Source organism: Pyxicephalus adspersus, chromosome 5 (assembly GCF_032062135.1).
Source record: "Pyxicephalus adspersus chromosome 5, UCB_Pads_2.0, whole genome shotgun sequence".
NCBI lineage: Eukaryota > Metazoa > Chordata > Amphibia > Anura > Pyxicephalidae > Pyxicephalus > Pyxicephalus adspersus.
The window spans coordinates 22,444,268-22,467,971 of record NC_092862.1 but is presented as its reverse complement, the minus strand read 5'-3'; the positions used below and the strand labels follow the sequence as shown (position 1 = coordinate 22,467,971).

General features: G+C 38.6%; 1 protein-coding gene across 1 annotated transcript in view; it reads right to left on the bottom strand.

The window, feature by feature from the left end:
- NIPAL2 (NIPA like domain containing 2) overlaps positions 1 to 12,510 on the bottom strand; it is a 59,415-nt gene extending 46,905 nt beyond the window's left edge. The window contains exons 1-2 of the mRNA XM_072410857.1: positions 12,269 to 12,510; positions 2,595 to 2,663 (exon numbers count right to left, since the gene is read on the bottom strand). Of these exons, the coding sequence (XP_072266958.1) occupies positions 2,595 to 2,663; positions 12,269 to 12,373 (174 nt within the window). The 5' untranslated portion in view covers positions 12,374 to 12,510. The remainder of the gene's footprint in view (positions 1 to 2,594; positions 2,664 to 12,268) is intronic.
- Positions 12,511 to 23,704: the final 11,194 nt, after the last annotated feature.

Here is a 23,704-nt window from a genome sequence, read left to right as displayed (position 1 = left end):
ATACTACAGAACTCAACAATGCTGCAGCCATCATCCTAGTCTAACATCCAAATGTATTGTTATTGCTTTACTTTTAAAAAACACCCCCTTTATTTGGAAAACACCACCATGACCATTGTGGAAATCCATGCATAGTCACAATATGTGGCAACACACCACACATATATTGGCACTATGGGCTGCCAAAAGCAACACACATGGCTCTAGAATGCTACAGTCAGAATGAGCCCCAAAAACTTTTATCCAGTCAAACATCACGTTTGCTTAAGATAAGAGACAGCTAATTAAATGGAATTCAAGACTCAGCCTTGTAAATGTAACAGTGCTGAACACAGTGATGCCCAGTGCATTTTTGCATTTGTATTTTCTACAAAGCCCTGCCCTGACTGGGGTAAAGTTGGAACTTTTATGAGGTTGTGTTGCTCTCATTAGACTCAGACGAACTTTACTCTTAATTTCAGTCTACCTGTCAGGAAAAATCTTCCCAATAGAGACACATCATTAAAATAATAAACATATAGTAAAATATTGAACCTTCCACATCTTCCCAAAACATATATATGATATATATAAACAGGCATACACACACTCCAGCATTTGTATTCTGTGTTTACTACATCTACCAGTAGGACTTTAGTTCTGTACGGCTACAGACTGCTTACAAATGATCAATGTATATGTCAATCATAATATCAACCGAAAATGCCAGAGAGACAATTGCATAACAATTTGCTAGCATTACATTCCAATAATAGGGGTTTGCTCGTAACAAAAACACGAAGGACGGCTGATATTTAGTTAGTTATCTGGGATTTACAGAAAGGACACCTTTTTTTTCCTATATATTAAAAATATAATGCTTCATAAAAATTGAGACTGAAAGCCTCTGCAACACCAGCACTGGAAAAACCTAAAAACATGGTTGAGTGTTTATTGAACCCCTTGCACTAACTTTTGACTAAAAGTCTGTTCTTCCATGGATAGGTTTATCCGTTCTTTCTACAGGTGCTCTCAGGTCAGCAGTAATAACAAATACGATTTGAGAGGATCAGTTAAAAAAAAACAAAAAAACAAGAATGACAAGTCTGGGCAGAAAAATTTGGAGACTTGCTCGATTATTTGTATGACGACACGCCACAATAACCATTTAATATCTGGAATATCAGGAATCCCTAATAGCCCATTCACAGGAGATTTATTAAGGCACTGGGAGAACCAGACACCAACTCCATGCTAGAGATGGCCTATTTATCACTTGCATTTTGCCTGGAATGTAACCAGTGCACATTAAAGCAGAACTAGACCCAAGAATGAAAAAAAAAATTGTCAGCAGGCAAGTTTTTATTGCAGAAGGACAGGCTATGTATAATGTTCAATGCACTGGACATGCCTTTGGATACCCCTGGAAACGTTATGGCTAGAGTACTTGTGTGGGTAAATAACAATCAGAAGTACACAAGTTGTATTGTATATGCGAATAATCCAGAATCTTCTACCGTTGTGTACAATTATTCGAGACGTTTGACGGATTGATTCATGATCAGAATATCAACTGGACTGGACCTTCCTGTGCGGCCCTCAGGGCCCCTGCAGACTGAAATATGTGTCTTGTAAAGGCAGTGAAAGAAAGATATTCTTTAGACCAGCTTCCAATAGTTTTTCAGGCTGTTCATCCCTTTTCTTGCTTTAAGTTTTTTCCTTTGTTCCTTTATCATTGGCCATGCGATGGAAAGGTGCCGTAATACCGGTGATCTCTAGCAGTCTAATGTGTAACATGTGTGCAGTCTCTGACCATCTCCAGCACATTGTGGATAACTTTATTCAGTGAAGCTGGGTGATCCAGCAAACCAGGAATGGGTTTCCTAAAAGTCATTTGCTATTTGTTAGCAAATGTTTTCAATCCTGGATCAGATCCATTCCAGGTTTCCTGGATCACCCGGGTTCACTGATGAAAGTATCTTCTCTAACTTTGCAGAGCTTTAACAAAGCAGGGCCTCTGTCTGCAGTCTCTCACCATCTTCGGCACAATGTCCGCAGTCTCCGAGCACAATGTACGCAGTCTTGGACCATCTCCCGCACAATGTCCACTGTCTCTAACTGGTCCCCTGTAGTATGTCTGCAGTCATTGACAGTTTTCAGTAGCATTACGCTCGTGGGCTTTATGTGCGGCTCCTTGAGCTGTGATCGTCCAGTGTCCAGATTAGCTGAGGCTTACTATACCTGTAATTGACAGCTATAGTAGGCACTCTGGATTGGTTGAGTCATACTATAAATGTCACTATCAGCTCATTAAAAAAAAAAAAAAAAAAAATACATATGCCTCGAAATTTCAACTCAAGTAGGAATTTTTTTTAGAGCACCTGTACCTGCAGGAGTTCCAACACAATGAGAAGCAAAAAATACCCATCCAGTTAGAGTTTACATGTTCTGCAAAATAGACTGTAAGCAATGGTTATGTTGGGAGTTCCCAGTGCTACTTTTCCCAGGTATTTCAGTAGATTCCTGGACTAAAATCTCATTTTAAAACAGTTACTTAGCCATCTGAGAAAATAAACATAAAAAATATAAAATGATATTCCACCAATATTTCTTACCTGCAGATTTAGTGATATACTTATGAGGAAACTTCCAACAATTGATAAAATGATGCCAAGGATTTCATTCTGAAATAGAAAAATACAAGTATGTGATTAATAATTACACACAAATAAGGCCAACAAAGTACACAGCGCTAGTCTGTAGGTGAGTACATACTGAATTCCATGTCTTCATCCACTTCAATATAAATGAAGTGAATGTCATTGCTGACCTTTATTTATTACTAGTTGCCTGGCTGCTGTACAAATCCAATGTCTTTAATTTATTGGGGCTCAGACCTGCAATAAATTATACAGATGAGAAGAACTGACTTTTATGTTGCTCCATAATTGTTTAACATCATTGTCACAAGGTAATGATGCCAGATTTACTTTAGGCAAGTGAGTTAAAATGGACCTATCATTACATATTGAAAAAAGTTTTTGAATTTACTTTTTTAATAATACCTCTTTTATTACATGTATTTTTTAACATTTTCCAAGCACTTCCATTATTACTGCCACAGCGATAAACTGTAAGGGAAACCCGCAGCCTCCTGTAATACTTATATTCCATATTCCAGGAGGCTACAGGCTGCTCCTTCTGTGATTGGGAACTGCCCCATCAGGGGCTTTTCACTAAGTAAATGAAGCAGTACACAATCTCACGCATGCGCAGAGTGAGATCGGGGCCCGATTGATTACGTTTTGAGGCCCTATGGAACAACACATCATCCAGTATTGTGCAAGCACAGTGCATGATCAGGGCCTAATCTTGGGCATGTGCAGAAGGGGAATCTTTTTCTCCAAGGGGAAAGAGAGGCCAATCTTACGCATGCACAGTGAGATCAGCTCTCTTTTTTTTCCCCTTCACAGCGGCTGCATCACCCAATCTCGCACCTGCACAGTGCAAGATTGGGTTACGAAGCAAGAAGACCGGAAGAGAAGGCAGAAGATGGTGGCGCCCCGTGCTTCCTCTGCATCGACATGAAGAGGAATCCCAGTACAACACGGGACCAGATATCAAGAAGGACCAGAGCCATTAAGGGATCTGTGGGAGTTAAGGTGAGTGTAATTTTTTTGTTTTTAGTTTACTTCCGCTTTAAGACTGCACAGCATTTGTTGGATGCTGTAAGTATATCGATCAAGGCTTTCTGAAATAAAAGGTAAGAGAAAAATAAATAATAGCAAGTTCTGCCTTTACCCCAAGTTAAGTTAACCCTTAAACCCAGCTCTTAAACTAAACGGTTTTAATAAAGGACAAATCACTAGCTGGACTTTTTTGTATTTGATCAGTTATTGATCTCTGTAAACATCAGCCTTTTTTTAATACTTGGAACTTCACCTGTTGTCTAGATAAAATACTATTAACAGTATTTATATGTCATATTTCACATCTAAATAGTATTGCCTGACTAGAAGAGTTCACTCACACAGTTTACTCTTAGGGATTTACCTGTAGGTGCTCTGATGTTATGTTTAAACAGCAATGCAAACAAAAGGGAGGTGTGTGCACAAGTTGCACCCAGCACATTGTACATGACATCAAGCTAAACTATCACACAAGTTCACAGAAATATTCTCTCGGATTCTTCTTTCCACCAATCACGGTCCAGCCATGTAATTTACTGGTTTACAAATATTACTTTCTGAATGAAATGTCATGCAGCAGCATACATAAAGTATATCTAAACCCAAACACTAAAATTTCAATTAGGTTTTATTATGTAAATTTAATTACAAATGTAGTTTTCATTTTCTTTTTGAACAGCAATGTTAGGTAAATAATAACTAATGTGCCAAGGTCCTTGATCTGTTATTTCCAGCTTTAGGGTCGTGACATTTTGTCCAGGTCTCATAAATAGAACCCAGCCTGAGAAATGCTATACAGTCATCACTGGAGTGAATGTAACCATTAAATAGTTGTAAAAATGCTGTGGTAAAGCAATAGCACCAAGAGAATGTCAAGCTATAGAATAGAGTTTCCCAAACTTTTTAACATGGGGGAAACCTGGAAATAACTTCAGGAAACCCCTGCTATAAATATTATATCCACAGCTCACGATGCATTAGCAGTGGAAGAATGCCTCTTTTATTGCTGGCCAGGGGAAAGAATGTGACCCTTATAGTAAGCCAAAAAGATTATTAATATCAGCTAAATTGATCTGAGAGTTAAGCTACATACACACGTCCAACGGTTCCCACCCAATAATCGGCTCAGGGACGATATCGGGCGAGAATCTGGGGTGTGGACAGCGCCCATCGTCCGAAGGACCATCCTGGTGGATCTATGGACGATGGATGACTAACGATCCTAATGCAAAGGAAGGGGGAGAGCGTGCAGCAGGGTGCCGCTCTGTCGCTCTCCCCCTCCCCTCTCCATGGAGCAGAATGGTGCTGTATGTTCATGCATCGTGCAATATTAGTTGTTGGAAAGGATCATGAAAGATCCTTTCCAACGACTATTATTGCATGTGTGTATGTGGCTTTACAATCTGCTCATTGTTCAAGGAACCCTTAGCAACCTCCGGGAGGAACCATAGCGTTCTACAGAACCTTGGTTGAGAAACGTGGTTATATAATCTTTTATTGAGCTTATAAATGTTATCCCAGGAAAATGGATGTTACTATGCAGTAGCAGAGACAGGTACAGTGATTGCATGAAAAATATAAAGGAAGACCTCATTTTTTAAGACTATAGAGAAACACTAATGTATGGTGCGAAACAACAGATCAGGGTGTCAGATGCTCTGTGGACTCTCTGGTGGGCAGAATTTGGAATCAACAGCTTCATTCACATCTTGTTTCAGAATGACAGCTGACATGTTCAGAAGAAGAAGGAATAGTAGGCAATGTGTATCTCCAAGTACAGGTTTCTTTTAAGGTACTCCTTGCTGTTGAGGTCATGCCACATTGGCAGTTCTATCATTATTAACAGAACAGCCTCATACATTACGTAGGTATCCCAGAAGGCTTTGGCATTGCAAGTCAATTAACTTTGCAGCAGCTTTAGGAAGAAGCAGGCATTCAGAAAAATTCTAGGCCAAGTACACACGTGCAATACTTATTGTTAGAAAACAAACGAATAACGACCAATCAACGATTATGCACGCATATTTTGAAAGATTGTATTATGCACAATTCTGTACATGCTGTAACGATACGATTGTTCAAATATAATCCACCAATGATGTAGACACACCAGATACGATCGTTTGAACGATGCAGGAAGTGATGTATACTAGAGAAATTGTACCGCAGAACAATCCATGATCACTGAACGACCGTTCACACAATGGATAGCAAATGATCATCGCCCAATCAGATCCGCGGGGACGGACGTTCGTGTTCAGCGACATTCCTCATTCATCGGCGTAGTTGGCCAGTCGTTGTGCACTTTGTTTGTTAACGATTATCAGAAGATCGGTCGTCAGTTGTTTGTTTCCAACGATAATTATTGCACGTGTGTACGTAGCCTTAGTTTCAGTAAAAGTAGAAAAGGGGAACACATGTCTCTTTGAAATTTGTGATGAGGCTGGTCTTTATTGCAGAAACGGACATACAATCCCTCTTCTGCAATAAAACATACTTATCTGCTTCCTTTGGAAAAAAATTCGCCTGTGCAGTTCCACATATCATGCCGAATATCCAGGTGGTGGTTTTTCAGAACGAACCAGGAAGACAGAAATAAAGAATATGGCAGTGCCCGTGTATTTAAAAAATGGAGATCAGGCAGAAGGGACATCACCTGTACCTAAACAATAAACAAGGTAAGATGCCAGTTGCCAGGAGCCGCGGGAAATCACTTGCTCCCATCACAGGCCTGAATCTGCCCTTACACTGTACTGTAGGAAATATGTAATAAATGATGAATAGCAAAAATAAATAAATAAATAAATAAATAAGAAAAAAGACACGAACTCGAATACAGGAGGGTTTTTCATTTAGGGCGAATCACACTACATGTAGTTTAAAAACAAAATGCAGTGCAGTTAGCATGCACTTGTTAGCACATTTATACCATATTTGCGAGACATTTTTTACAGGCTAATGAACAAGCCCAGAAGAAGGGGTTATTACATGGCTAACCTAAATTTCACAAGGTCCTAGCAATCTGGGATTGAACATGAGATGAAAAGAGATTCTTCAGTGATAATCTCTTGGAACATTTTTGCATATAACAGACACACCTTGTTTTATGGCACATGAACAATATGTCCCCAGGCAGCACATACAATTCAAGTCTTTTAAGTTCTGTTAATTTACAAAGATTTTTCACTAAATACTATAGAACAAAACATCATTTATCTATTTAGGGCTAAAATAGATGGCCCAAAGGAGATAGAGTAAGGAAAAGTAAAATATTTAATGTACAGCGCTGCGTAATATGTTGGCGCTATATAAATCCTGTTTATTAATAATAATAAAAAACAGCTGGCAGCTTTGCTTTTCCCATCCATTCCCTTTCATTTCCTGACCAGTAGACTCAACAGAAAGTGAGATCTTTGCAAGGTGGTTAGCATTCTGGCCTTTGCAGCGGTAGGTCACAGGTTGGAATCCCGGTTCTCCCTTGCAAGTTATGAATAAGTTGACATACTTTCCCTATCCCTTACTCCTGTGAGCTTTTTCTTCCATGCCACCCCTCTTCTCAGCTCCACATTCTCCCTGCATTGCCCTGCACCTTAAATCATGAGAATTTCCTGTGCACTTTTTTTTCAAGAGTCCATATATACGTTTTATTTTCCCAAAGTAATCTTTCCTGATCATCTTTAGACCAAAATCTAGAATGTGTACAGGTGTCCCCCTAACATTGATGAATGTTTTTTAGCGATTGGCCTTGCTGGATTACTAATAACAGCCTTTTACGCACCACCACTATTATACTATTGTATAGCTTCAGGCTTGCCCACCCCCCAGCCTATTAAGGAGAAAAGACTGGTCAGATGAGTGCTAAACATACTGTCAATGCAGCCATTGTTCCTAAATTGCCCCCCTTCCCTAATACCTAGTTGTCGGCATAATGCTCCAAGTAGAGAGAGTGGTACCGATTCAAGAAAATATTGTATGTACATCACTCTACAAGTCAGCTCCGGCAGCTCCTATTTCCCATAGTTTTCAAAAGAAAGATATTTTACCCATCTCCCACTAAACTTCAGTACAGCCAATTTACGTATTTGTATAACTGGGAAATATGTGTCTGTGATGACATTGTGAGCCTATGACAATGAATACATTCCTCCAGCATTCTGGAATTAGTATTCAAATGCAATCTCTTCCTGTTGCTGAACAGCTCCTGTGGATATATGTTGCTGTTCTAATGGATTTTCCTGTGCTAAATTGAAACAAAATGCACAAAGAAAAAAAAAAAAAAAAAAACAAAAGGCCGAAGAAACCACATGTGGATGTGAAAGAGACCCCAAGCAGTGACACCTCCTCTGAAATCATGTTCCAAAAGGTGTTTCTCCTTTTTTGTAAGAACAGAATAGAACATCCTGGACAGGGCTGCAGGGCCTGGAATTACACATTCCCACTAAAGAGTTTGTGTCTGATTTACCATAATATGACATAGTGCTCATTACATTTACCCAAATATGTGCATACAGGCCAGTAGTGTTGGTGTTTGAATTCAGGTTGTGCTTATATTCAACCTGAATATGGCTGTTCCAATTCAGATAGACCCGACTCGAAAAACACGGGATTTGACTTTGCAAATTCATGTAAAAAAAGGGATAAAAAAGAGGCTTTAATGTTAAAGTAATTTATTGAATGTGTGTGATTTATGTAACTAACTTTAATTTTTTTACAGGTTATCCCACAATGACAGCTCAAGCGTCATCAGGAATTTCCTTTCCCCAGACAATCACAGAGCACTACAGGTGAATGAACAGGGAGACATGTCCTCATTACATCTCTAGTGCCAGGGGATCCCGTGGGACTTCGGTGTTCTTGGATGGAGAATCTCTATCCAAGAACACATGCTATAGTTACGCTAGGGCTGCAAGAGCAATCAGGGCTGATTGCTCTTGCAGTTCTACACAGTCCCGAAAAATAACCCAAATTTTTCCCTCATTGACTTTAATGGTGTTCGATTTCGACATTCGATCGCCCGAACAATATTGCTCTATGCGATCGAATAGCTGTCGAATCAAATAGTGAAATATTCGACCAACACAACAGGCTGGTTCTAACCAACAAATATTGTCCGGATACAGCGCAGAACGTCCCCTACTAAGTGTATATTATGATCTGTGAGATCCTAATAAATGAGTGTCAGACAGATTCTTAGGTGAGATGAGATGTCTTTATGGGGACACAAAGTGCAATAAATATTTTTAGGTAGAATGGTGACGAGTTTGGTTACGTACACACGTGCAATAATTGTCGTTAGAAAAGGAACAACTAACGAGAGATCAACGATTATTTTCGAATATAATCCACCATAAATGTACAGACACTAGATACGATCATTTGAACAATACAGGAAATGATGTGAACCAGAGAAAATGTACAGCAGAACAATCCACAATCACTACACGACCATACACATAATAGATAGCGAACGGTCGTCGTCCAAGCGGATCCGCCAGGATGGACGTTCGTTTCCAGCAACATTCCTCATTCATCGGAATTGTTTGCCTGCCGTTGTGCACTTCTTTTGTTAACGATTATCCAAAGATCGGTCGGTTCCAATGAAAAGTATTGCACGTGTGTATGTAGCCTTAGAACATCTAATGGGCTTTGTCCCCCGAGGGGAGATTTATATCACTTGCTGTCCAAGTGGTTGGTGCCAGATGTCAAACAAGGTAAATGGAGACAGCTACAGCAGATATTCTAACAGAGGAACAGATAAAGAAATAAAGAGAAGAAGATGAAGCAACCAACCTGGTGTAAAAATCCTTATTCCTTCTATCAATTTATAGTGCAGACTCTGAAAGGTGGCTTTAGGACAATACGGACAGTTTGTATTTTGGAAATCTTGGAAAATGATTAAAATCCAACTCTTTTTTCATTTTTTTTTAATTTAATACTAAAAGAACATAAATTCTTGACCATGACACAGCTTACAATCCAATGGGACCTTCTATGGTTATAATACATGGATTGTTAAGGTTCTATGTCAGTGTCTTACTCAACTCAATGAAAATGGAAAATATGAAAATGAAAATGGAAAATAAATCTAGGACCTCAGAGCTGCAAGCGTGCTAACCTCCTAAAGAGAAACTGCAGTTCCGCAATAAAAATTGCAAGCAGACAGAATTTATATTGCAGAATACTTACCTAAAAAATTCACTGAGCTAGTCATGTGCATCTGCATGATGGCATTGATCCTGACATCTCCCAGGGCTACTAAGAATGAATAAAATCCAGTGCATATTGGCCTGGCCAAAGCCCAAAGATTCGGAACTGAAAAGGGTTGGATGAAGATGGGGATGCCCTGAAAAAATGAGGACTAGTGGGTGTAAAAAAATAAAGTAGGGCGGAAATTTTATAATATTGCAGAAGGGAATCACTTGCAAAGAACATGCCTGCTCACATAATATTTTAATCAAATAGAATTGTTCAGAATTCCAAATGGATGTGCTTGGCCATCCATAGAGACAATATACCTTGCATACCGTGAATTGACTTTTACCAACAAGTCTGATCTGTCCACAACTGATCGGAATCACCCCCCTTCACAAAAAAAGATACTTTATGTACAATAGTGTCATGATATTGGATCAGAAGTGAGAATCGGACCATGTGTTCTTTCCCTAAGCCACTGCCCTGCCCAGTAATCATCTCTTCAGTAGCTCAGCATATTCTCTTTCCCATTGCAAACTTTTTTTTATCTGTTGAAAATATTGACATGTAACATCACATGAACACAAACGGTACACAAAGCATGGTTTGCTTTGGATACATTTTATCTATTAGCACAGACAAATCTTGTTCTGGGTCAGCGATTAGTTTTACATATTCTAGGGACAAACACAGATTAGGCCTTCAAAGGATTCTGACCACGGTGTGAGGCAGGCCCCTATCTGCACAACAAAGAGCTCTTATGCTCCTACAGACTGCATGGAAATGAATTTAGCCCAAAGCACAAGCAATAAACAGACCATCTGACAAAATGCCTTTTGTCCTGCTTAACTCCATCAACACCAACACAATGTTCAATGTATGGGGCAGGGGAGTTAAATAACAATGAATGGATCTACAAGAGCAAGCACAGCTTGACCACGATGTCACTGTGGGATCCGAAACTCCTTCATTAATCCAACTCTCCACATAGCAGACTTGGACAAGATGTCACTGAATAGTTGAACTACAAGTGCCAGCAAGAGAGAGCTACCCAGCTGGGAAAAAAGTGTGGACAAAAATAAAAAGTTATCTTCATCTTATATTAGGTATCCTCCTGGCAATCTCTGGATCCATGGTTCCAAGGAGCTCCTAGGCTGAATGGTTTCCATATTCTGGAGACTCACAGCTGCCTGATATCTAGGTATGGTTGCCAATCTAATAAAGTCCACCATGAAAGAAGCTAGCTGCCTGGAAATAAGTTACAATTAACAAAATATTACTCTAAATACAAAAAATCTGTTATCCAAAATGTGCTATTTAATGGGACAAACAGTATTAGAATGATTTTCAGGTCCTTTAAAAGACAGGAAGCAAAAGAAATGGGTTGAATTTTTTTCCGCAGGCCATTGTTCCAATTTTTAAAAAACAGTTGGTGCCGCACATCACAGACACATGTCCTCCTAAATGTATCTAAATTCAAAAGCTTTTGCTATAATTTGGAATATATAATGAGTATAATATTATTACACAGTATTTATATAGTGCCGACATATTACGCAGCGCTGTACAAAGTCCATAGTCATGGCGCTAGCCGCACCCCAAAGAAGCTCACAATCTAATGTCCCTACCATCGTCATAGGTCATTATGAAAGTCTAAGGACAATTTTGGGGGGGAAGCCAATTAACCTAACCGCATGTTTTTGGTAAAGACAAAGTCATGATTTTTAGGGTTTTTTTTACCACCCAAATGTCCATTGAGGACATTTCTTTTTTACTTCCTGCTTAGTTGACATAACAGGAAGTGGAAATCTTTTCAAATTAACGATAATTCAACCTTAGTTGTCTATAAAAGTATTGCCCATTAGTAGATCTTTCTTCTCTTTGGGTAGGTTTAGACCTGTGGTGGAAGTGTGTAACCAGGCATGGCTACCAGCGGCTGGCACCTTGCCAGCTGCTTGGCAGATCGTACCATAGTGGGATTGCACATTTACCAGCAAGCGCCACCTCCATTCATTCTTTATTGGGCTACATATAGCATCTCCCCAAAGCAGCGGTTATTGCACCCCAATCTTACCACCAGTCTGAAAACAGCCTTTCTGTTCTGACAACTCAATATTTAGGATTTCTTTCACTATAGTGCAGGAAAAGGTGTGTTCAGGTGTTATTCAGAATAAACAACGCGTCATGACACCAGCATGTGAGATGTGCAAATATGTGAACAGGCTCTTAAAGTGAACCTGTATCATAGCTGTGCAGCCCTCCCTAGTTGCACTATAACTCATCATTCAGCCAAACACAAAAGCAAAAATACAATCAAGTGATAAAAATACAATAATATTGATACAAAGTTACAAATATTTATAAACGTGACAACATAAAATAAAATTCTTAGCCAATACATGACTTACCTTGTGAGAGCCATCCCAGAGGCTGGCGATCCACGTACTATTGTCATGGGGGGCCCCAAGTGTTAGGTTTTCAGGTGGCGAAGTTATTGGACCCCTAAAGTCCATTTCCCCTGAATGAGAGAGGGGCAAAGGGACAAGCTGATTGGCAGTTCATAGAAAGTTGGCATCAGTTTGTTCAGAGCTGCCACCAGACCCTGAGGGATCACAGCTGGTGCACAATGCCACTGGCTTTGCTGGCAAGAGAAATTCCCAGTATACAATCACTTCCTACTCCAGTGGGTGTGTGAGTGCAAATCTCCAGTGCCACACCTCTTATTCATTGCAGCCAGCCCCATACAAGACACTTGTCAGCTCAGCTGCAGACCTGGACAAAAGGCATACAGTGACACCATCTAGGATTTCACAGGCATTGTCACTGATCAGCAGCTACAACTTGTTCTCTTTACATTGCAAAGGGGACAACCCCTGTAAAATCAAACACTGAGCTAAGAGATAATTATGAGGCTACATTTTTAGATTTATTTAAATGTAATTGCATTGTAGTTAAAAGAAATGTTATTTTATACAATTAAAAAGAGAGAGCATACACAAGTTTTTAGAGATGGGAAATAGAGAGCAAGAAATCTGAGGATACAAATTAAATAACACGCATCATAAGGATTAGTGTGCATTGGTTTAACATAGAATTGCTTTTTTTAACCTATTTTCCTTTATTTTGGCTTTTCAGAAGTGAACAACGTATTGTTTTTATATATAAAGCACCAACATATTGTATAGTATGTATAATAAATATGGGGGTGCTGAGGACAAACTTACATACATAACAAATGCAAATTACACAGGACACAGCGCTTACATTAAAGCAGAACTAAATTGTGAGTAAGCAGATTTATTATTGCCCCTTGTGTAATACCGGCCTGATTATAATATTTTCATCAATGTACACCGAGCTGCCCATGTACAACCTGGTGGACAATGCTGGCTAATCCCGGCTGCCAGAACTCCCAGGTAAATGCGCAGGAGTTACATCATTCTGATCTGGCCAATCAAAATCTGGATAAAACCAGACCAAGATGACAGCACCTATAATTAAGTGGGGAGAGAGGAGTGTAATTAAAGAATTGTGATCAAGCAGGTAAGTTTATTTTATTTTAGAAGGGGAATCGCCTGTCTCTTTTGCAATAAACTACCTGTCTGGAATTTTTCTTACTTATGTTTAGTTTTGTTTTAATGATTAGATAATAAAAGTCATGGACACATGACATTCCAGCCCTAAGTCGTCTTTCTTCCTGCAGGTCCTTTAGGAATCCATGTCACTGCCTAAACAGTATTACCAGTTTCTATTGGTTGTCCAGTGGTGGGGACCTCTCAGCATCCAGAAGTGTTGTTTATTGCAAGACTATTGGGGATATGCCAGTGGAAGCACACTGCGGCACTGGTTCAGAAGCCGTTGCAAGATAGGATAGAGGAAATTTGAGAAAGGGATGAACAAAGTTTAATTTTTGCCAAAAGGAGGGCAATAAATAATACATTACTTTGGAAATATATACAAAAAAATACAAAGAGGCGCCAATGTGCAAGAAAGAGGGACTAAGGGATTTGGTTCGAAAAAAGGGACAATTGGGAACTATTAAAGCAAAACTAAACCAAATTAGGAACAAAAATGTATACAGAAAGGTTTATTATTGTGGAAGAGACAGGTGATGTCCCTTATGCAATAAAATACTTTTACCTACCTGTTCACAATGTATACCTAGCTGCACATGAGCCGGGTATCTTAGTATTTACCCAGCTGCTGGGAATGAATGAACTCCAGTGCACATGTGCGAGAATTGCACCACTCTTGCCTGGCCAATCAAAGTGGCCTCAAATCTGGAACCCAGAAGAGAACTTTTCTTGAGAAGGTTGTTAGTAAGCAACACAATTGGAAATTAATTGATGCCTGGCCAATCAAAGTGGCCTCAAATCTGGAACCCAGAAGAGAACTTTTCTTGAGAAGGTTGTTAGTAAGCAACACAATTGGAAATTAATTGATATTGTCACAGTGGGGAATTCCCTGCTTGTCTTTTGATTTCTAAAGAACACAAAGGGCTGCATGGCTGATACTAGCATGTCTGTACAGCCACCATTCCAAAACTGTCACTGTCACAGAAAGTGCAGTTATACTCCTAACCCAACTGGTTGCTTTGAACTTAAAAGAAAAGTACTCTTAGGAATTCTTATCCTGCCAGCAATCCTGTGCTGAGCACCACAGCAGTATAACACGTCCTGCTTATTCCCTCCAGCAGCTTGCAGCACCTGAGATCTAGGAATTAGTTGTCCGTCCTCTGCAGCATCCCGGCTTCCCTTTAGCTGTTCACTTCCCACCTGAGATTTATTTTCTCAGCATCCCCAGCACATACACTGAGGCTGTAAGCAGCTGAAGGGGATTTGAAATGTATGCCAATGAGCAGAGTAGTTCTCAGGCTAAATCCTGCATTGCCATTGGCTGCTTGGGCTTTATACCCTTTCTGCTCCCAGTCACCAGTTGACAGTTGTAGCTGACCTTCCGCTGGGGTGTTTATTTGTTATATTTACTGTTGTTGCCCCTGCTGAGATTGTATGCTGCCTGGACCAACCTCTTTCCTGTGACCCCCGACTCTGCTTTGTCTTTACCCTTTGATACCTCATCTGGTGGACTGGTTACCTGAATATGACCCCTGACCTGTCTTATGGACCTGTCTCTTCTGAATTTTATGGTTCTGCATTATCCGTGAGCTCCTGGTCCTCTACTAATACTTTCCCAGGAAGACTGGGGCAACCTTGTGCTGGGACGGGGCAACTAACCTACTGAGGCTGAGCAGGGGCTTACTATAGGTAAAGAGTGCAATGTTAGATTGGAGGGACAGCATCACTCACGTCTATAGACCAGCGGGCTCTCTGCCTATATGTGGCCCCGCATTGGACTGTTTTATAGATGCAAATAATGCCGGGAATTTTATTAGCGCCAGAATTTCAATGTAGAGGGAGTTTCAGTGGCGGGCCACTCATAAAATTTAGCTTCGCATTGGCCGTGTCTGGCATTTCCAGCACTCCCCCTCAGCTGTACTTTTCCTTGCTACCCCAAGGCATGGATTTGAATGGTTTGATTTTCATAAAAGAATATTGTTTTTATTATTGTTAGCCTGTACAAAAAGGTTACCATTGAAATTTAACTCAGAAGGCTACAAATAGAGAAAGAGGCGTAAGCTTTATATATGCCTCTTTCTCTATTATTAGCTTGTTCCAGATTGAATGTGAAGCAAAACCTCCATATGTTTCCATATGAAAAGGGTTTATATCTGAGAAGGAAAAATGTCCTCAATTATTTTAATAAATTTCAAGGTTGGCCCACGACTTGGTCTAAGATTTTAATTTTGCCCCAATGTGTATTTGAGTTTGACACCCCTGATCTATTGCATTTCCAGGGCAGGAATTGAAGTGAGATGGCCCTGTGACATAATTTGCAAACCAAGTAATAGTGATTTTAGGCTTTTACAATTCTATCCAAAGCTTAAAACAAGTTCTTCCTATCTATATAATTTTATTCTGCTTTCAGTTGCTGCATATTTGTTCCTAGGTCAGATACCATTTCCCAGGACATATTTTCCCTAAAAAACTTACAATAAGTGAAGATTTTTTAGGAAAGCATGACATTACAGGTATTTTTACACCGCTGATTTCTTATGCAATTTTCCATGGGATAATATTACCACTTACCACTTGTCTGCCTTTTTTACTTTGTTGCTCTGCACGAAGCATATCTTCCATACAGAAGATTATAATATTCTATAGTAGTGCCCTCTAGTGGTAGGTTAAGAGTTGCTCCCTTTGCAATATCTAGTAATAGTTGCATTTATTCTTATTATTATTCATATGATTAATAATGATAATAATAATAATAAACAGGATTTATATAGTGCCAACATATTACACAGTGCTGTATAATAAATAAGGGTTGCAAATGACAGATAGATACAGACCGTGACACAGGAGGATGAGAGGACCATGCCCTGAAGAGCTTACAATCTAGGAGGTAGGGTAAATAACACACAATAGTAGGGGAGATGATGTAGAAGATGTTTCACAGTGTTCCAAGCTCCTCTCTCGGTTCACTTTACAATTTATACTAAACTACGATAAACTTCAATTAAAGTTCACAAAAGTCATGTATCCTACATCCAAATGCTAATATTGACATCACCTTCTGAAAATGGTCGTAACCAATGCAATATTCCAACTTTACTTTCTTGATTTGTCTACTCTGACTTTCTATATTGTAGCTTGTTCTAGGTCAATGAAAAAAAATAATCAGAGACAAACTAGAGTTATTATAAAGTGGCCTGCAATGACAACCTCCCTTGTGCATGCTGTATTTTGCAGCATTGCTTACTACAACAAACACCATGCAAATAATTCAGTCCTGTAAATTAATAGGATCAAGTAAGGGTGTCCCATTATCTATAAGTGCACTAAAGTAAATTTTTCATTTATTGCTGTATTTAATTGGATTGATTGCATTATATGAGAAGAAATAGAATGTTATTTGTATTACATTCTAATGAATTCTAATGCATCATTAGACACATGGGGATTCCTTTGTAATTCCCACCTAAATTTCAGATTCAAATTGGAACATTTACACACAGCTCATTATTTCAAAACTCAATAGGCACCCCACTATAAGCAAAAAAGGAGCTTTCTTTAGTATCTAAGACAACAGTAATTTGGGGAGCTCTTATCCTCAAGCTGGAGCTAAAGTCCAGTACACAATATCTGTCTATGATCCCATACTGGATTGATGTATAATAACTTAACAGGTACTCTTGAACTTTTCCTTCTTACAAAGTTGTGCTAAATGCCGCCCACCAATTATAACAATTTTGTTAAGTACTTGACTGTACCAAAAGGAGCTTCACATCATCAGTCTACCCATAAAAATCTATTGAGATGATAATGTTTGAAGAGTTGTTTGCAAATGTTAGCATCGGGCACTTGTTAAAGATATAACAAGCGAGTCCTTGTCTGAGCTACAGAAAATGTGTGGGAAGGAAGATTCAATTCAGGCTGGCAATGAGACACCGGTTAACGCTTTTCAGACATTTTCCTCTTTGTTCTGTTCTGCTACAATTCATGATTTAATTTTCCCTAAATAATTTCTCTTTCCCAAATGATAAGTAGATTTCCTTTATCTTTGAATGGAATCAAGGAAAAAGATAGCATAGAAGTTCATGTTTTTCAGGGTATAATACCAACAATAATTTGCTTTGCAGTCATATAACACTGTGATCATAGCTCTCTACTGTCTTTATTTTTAGATTCTAATTACTCTGGTATTCTACACCCAACATCTGCCCCTCCTGGGGTAAGAGAAATACAACTTACAATACAAAACAAAAATAAATTAAACTGTAGAAAGAAAAAAAAAATAAAGGCATACAATCTCTCTAGATCAGCTGTGGTTAACATTCTTAACATAGAGTCCTCAAGTCCAGTCCCTGAGGTCTCCTAAAGGTCAAACAAAAAATGGAAGAATGTGATGCTATAGAATACTGTTGGGGACTGCAGACCTACTACATGGGATGGTCAGAGACTAAAGTCATTGTACAGAAGGTCAGAGTCTGTGAAGATTATACTTGAGCTGGCCTAAAACTACAGACATTAAACAGGAGATAGTCAATGACTGCAAAAAATTCTACATCAGATGGTGAGGGATTGCAGACATTGTACAGGAGATTGTCAGAGACTGCAGACATATTACAGAAAATATCATAGACTGTAGACACGTTCCATGAGACTGCTAATGATATTATAGCCACTTCACAAAATAATTTTTAAAAATCTGTGGCCCCATCGGAATGTTTGTGCAACATTTGGTATTTCCTACGGCAGTGGTCGCCAACCTTTTGAACCTCATGGACCACTAAATTTACGGACTCCTGGCCACGCATGCACAGGGAGCCGTGTCTCACTCAAAGGGGAGGAAAAATTCCCCCCAGAGTAACGTCATGATGCCAGAACCCGCCCACAGGTCTAAGCCTGCGATGGGAGAGTGGGCAGGTTGTGTCCAAAGGGACAACCCGTCCACTGCCCCGAGCCTGCGATCCATACAGGGAACATGGTCCGCGGCTCTGGCTGGTGCGCCCGCCCCAGCCGGTTCCTTTTACCGCTGGGGGGCGCACTGACCAGAGTGGCGGACCACTAAAATTGTCTCGAGTACCACCAGTGGTCCGTGGACTACTGGTTGGTGACCGCTGTCTTAAAGCAAGATCCATTCTAAAAAACGTTCATAGCCTACTGGCTCGGCTATTTGCAGCAGTCTACTTCTTGCTGATCCCCTACAGAAACATGACTGTATTTCTTTTTTTTAATGATGAGTCTAATTCATTCTTCTGCTTTATAATAATAATTTTCACCATATTTATACCAATATGTACAATATTTAATGTTTCCAGTTTTTTTATCTTGCCAACCCTGGAAATTTTATCCATTGGTTTAGTCTAATCCCATTTCACTCTTTGCCATTTAATTCTCAGTACAGTAAAATTTTAAATTTAAATATCTTATGGGAGAGTGAACAACAACAGAATCAGTTTTAAAATTGTTTTAAAATTGTAATGCTCCAGCTACAAACCTTTTAACACTTTGGATCTAAATTAAATTATTTTTTCCATTTAGAGAGTTCTTATGATTCTGAAGTCATGCTCTCTCTGCTAGTACTGGTCTTATAGAAAATATCATTAACCAATCATTTTGCTTCCAGAGCATGTGTTCAACCAGCCAATCCCAGAGGCCACATGAGGTATGTTTATAACAAATCTGCCTGTTTTGGTTGTCACAGGACCTAACACAGAGAGAGTTCGCTGTAAAAAGTTTTAATATTAAAACTTTAACAAGACACCGGAATGTCACACTTACCTCTTCCTCACTAAAGCGCAGGCATCCTTCTCCTGCGCATGCTTGCAGTTTTGAAGCTGGGCGTGTCTCTGTTTCCAAGCTTTATAAATTCCGTCCAATCCTCTGGCCAATGAAAAGCCTCTTGATCAGCCCTGGCTATTTAGCTGGCTCACAGACTGCACTTTGTGTTCGTGCAACAAGTCTTCACTAGTAGCTTGAGCTCTAGTAGCTTAGTTCTGTGATCTAGTTCCTGTTCACCTGTTGCCTAATCCAGTGTTTCCTGTGTCCAGCTCCTGCGTCTACTCCTTGTTGTCCAATCTGTTGGTTCCCAGCCAACTTCCCTGTGCTGTTCCTGTCTCTTGTGCCTCCTGTTGCTTCCAGTGTCTCCTGTGTTCCCCGTGCCCGCAGTGGCCTTTGTGTCACTGCAGTCTGTCTCCTGGATCCCTGGCAATTGACCCCTGATGTGTGACCTGACCTCTCTTGCTTGCTGCCTGCCTTGACCCCAGCTTCCCTTGACTATCCTTCTGCATTGTGATTTGGTACCGCGCTTTGCCCACCTTGGTGTGCCCAAGGATCACAACCTTGCAGTAATATTGATATTGTTTCTGTGTTGGGTTATTGAAAAGATAGATCCTTGTGACGGTCAGTTGTGTTGCCGTGCTCATGTGTATACAAGGGCAAAATTGTTAGTACCAGGGAACATTTCTACATATTTTTGGGATTGTCCTAAAATTAAGTCTTTCTCTACCCAAATTTACCAGCTTAACCAGATACTCACTGATTCCTCTCCCCTTTGCACTGTTTTTTTTCTGCATCTCTTGGACATCTCTACCCATTTCTAATCACAGTATCCCAGTACCTTGGCGACAGGTAAGGACTTGTCCTGTGTGCCAGTAGTTTCCGAAAATGAATTAATGTTAATGGAAGACCTCACTGTGTCTTTTCGAGGCACTAAGGATACTTTTGGTCCCCTCGGAAATATCTGGATGCTCTTTCTGTGGATGATCTGCCTGTAGTTAAAGACTTATTGGCACACTTTCTTGCAGCTTTTTCTCAAGACCTACATGTTTCATATGGACGTATGGCACTTTCCCTAATTTATTTAAAAATGTAAACTTGTTTACCTGTGTTCTCAACTAAATGGGCATATTTTTCTCATATTTTGTTACTATGTCATAGATAATAATTTCTTAGGCTTTGGGCTTTGTTTGCTACTGATATTCTTACTTGTTACCCAAGAATGTGATATGACTGCACTGTATTCCGTATATTGTTTTTACTATAAAATATTTTAAACAGAGAGAGCAGAGCAACATGATGAGGAATGAGCTCATCAGTTTGCTGCTTCTCTCTGTCTTGTTACGGGTTGGGAAGAGTGATATAAGACCAATAAGTGATACTTCATTGAAGCAGACAAAATCAGGTGCTTTGTGGTAGGTAGTATACAACTGAGAAATTGGAGCACAGAGATACAAATCCTTTGGAAGTTATAACAGCTCAAGTATTTGGATGATAGTTAATTATGATGAGGTTACATGTTTATATGCATATAGCTTTAGATTGATTGGTATGAACTTTTGCACAATTATGGCTAAATTAAATATGGATTACTCACAAGGTGTTAAAGGAGTTTTGGATATAATTTGGCACACACTTGTTTTTTATTTACATGTACGGAATTGGTTTCAATTATTTATTTAATTAGTATTAAATTAGAATGGCTGGGTTAATTATTCTCACTATTATGAGGTGTTAAAAAGTTTTTTGACAGGATTGGGCCAACACTTGTGGGGTAAGTTTTTTTATGACAAATAGCTTTATTTATTATTTTTTTAATCATTATAAATTCATTAAACTTCTATAAGGATTGTTTTATGGATATTGTTTATATTATATATAATAATTTATATTTATATATATTTAAATTATATTATTTGATAGGTGTTAAAAAAATATTAATGTGATGGGTAATAATAATATATTTATGTTTATATAATGATATATATGTTTATATATTATTATATTTATATTTAAATAATTATATTTATTTTTTAATTATGTTGTAACACTTGGCACTTTTGGAACACAAGTACACTTATAACATTGGTTTTTATTATATTAGGTTGATATATTCAAATGAAGACTAAAGACTGTTGACCATTTATTCAATCTATTGGACAAACTTTTTGATTACCATTTAATTCATTATAGCATTTGCCTGTGCTGTTGGCTCACCTGGGAGTCTACCTTCATTTCCCTGTTCTTATACCAGCTCCAAGTATTCATGAGGAGGCCGTTTAAATAAGATATAACGTATATTTGTAACATTTAAGTATGAATATTGATTTGATATGTCAATGTAGTAAATGATAATGGTGGATAATTATGCACAACTTTTGTATTTACATTTTAGAGCTCAATCAATTTCCTGAGGAAGCAGCTTTTGTATGTGAAACGCGTGTTTGTGAGGAAGAATTAAAGTTTGTGAGATTTGTATTAGATAATTTAGGAGCTTTTGAATAGATGATTTGTATTTTTAGTATCATAATAAATTATATGTTTTAAATACATTTTTGATGATTTTAGCTGCCTTAAAAACCCCCATTGTATGCTGTATGGTTTGTAGCTCCAGTATATGTATTTCACCTACATATTTAGATGTTTGCTTTCAAATATTCTTTTAAACAGCTTGGAAATCAGTAGCTCATAAGTACCCCATAATAGCCCACTTGTTCATTTTGTTTGCACATACCCTTAATGGTGCACAATGTTCTCCAAATATTCCCTTATGTTTTAAGAAAATAAAACTGATCTGTTTAAATGTTTGCACTAAAATGTTTGAGCTAAAACTGTAATGTACAAATTAAATTTAGTTTGACAAGTTGTTTTCCCCTCAACCTGTCATAACCACCTGGGGTAATTGTACCCATAGCTAAGGAATACTGATCTAAATGTATGATGAAAGGAAACATATGGTAGGAAAAAAAGAAAAGCACAACCACATCATATCTCCTATGACCACATCTGACCTCAATTGGAAAAGTAACCACATCGGACCCCACCCAAAATATGACCACATCTGACCGACTGAAAGCCATTGAAAAAAACAATGAGACATGTAACTGCTGAGGATGACACGTTAAACATTGTCTTCAAACCTTCAGTTGTGGCTGTCTGGAAGTCATCAAACCGGCAAATTTGGTGAACGGAAAACTTCTCTAGCTCAAGGACAAGAATCTGCTTGTGTCTGAATCCTTTCCAGCCAGTGACAAATTAATAATTCAATGGAAAAGGTTTGTTCACTGTAGGGAAGCTGATGTAAGTATTTGGGCTGGAAACTGGTTAACATTACATTCTGTTTCTACGTTCATAAAAAGAGATCAGCTTTATCTGTATAATCCTATTATTGTGTTTTAAGGCCAAATTCATATCTCCTTATTTTGGTTAAGTTTTTTTTGCCTGATGTGTTTTCCATTAAAATAAATGAAAATCATCAAAACGCATGTCAGTGTATTTTGTTTTACAGTGTTTCAATGTATTTTACACTAACCTTCAACGCGCGTCATAATACACATCAAAATGATACTAAAGGTAAATAAATGGTATATTTCATCTATTTAGGCAACGCAGTTGGCTCAGTGGATAGCACAATTGATTGTGCAGCACTAGGTCATATCTGCAAGGAGCTTGTATGTACCGGTACTCCGGTTTCCACATCCAAAAACATTCAGTTAGGTTAATTGGCTTCCCTAAAAATTGGCCTTAGACTGTAATAATGACATGACTATGGTGGGGGCATTAGATTGTGAGCCCCTCGGATTGACAGTTAACGATAAAGCTCTGTAAAGCCCAGCGTAATATGTTGGCATCATATAAATACAAGATAAAATATGGGATTTTTTAAGGCATCTATTAAAGTCATCCATTAAGTTTTTGAATTAAAGCTTTGTAACTTTTTTTACATAAAATAATAGACACAACAGTGTGTTCAACACATTGGACCTGATTTATTAAAGCTCTCCAAGGCTGGAGAGTATACATTTACATTTCATCAGTAAACCTGGGGGATCCAGCAAACCTGGAATGGATTTCTTAAAAGTCATTTGCTATTTGTGAAAATATTTTCAATCTTGGACCAGATCCATTCCAGGTTTTTTGGATCACTATTAGGCTCAATCATACAATAGTTATCTCCAGTCACACCAAGATCGATTTGCATACAGGATACATCCATGATACATGATGGGTAAATCAGCTGAGCTTAGTTTTATTTTTATACTATTGAAATTACATCTTGGATAATATTTATTGGTGGCCAGGCAAAAATATTTAGACACCACTGCATTTCTCTGGTTTGACAGATCATAGCTCATAGCTCACTACCTTACATGAGGACATAGCACCATAAACTGGTGGCCAACAATAATGCACAAAGGATTATCTAAAAGCAAGCTACCTATCATAACGTATTCAAAAGTACAAAGTGGTTTAACCTCCAAAAAGTGACAAACAGACTGAGCC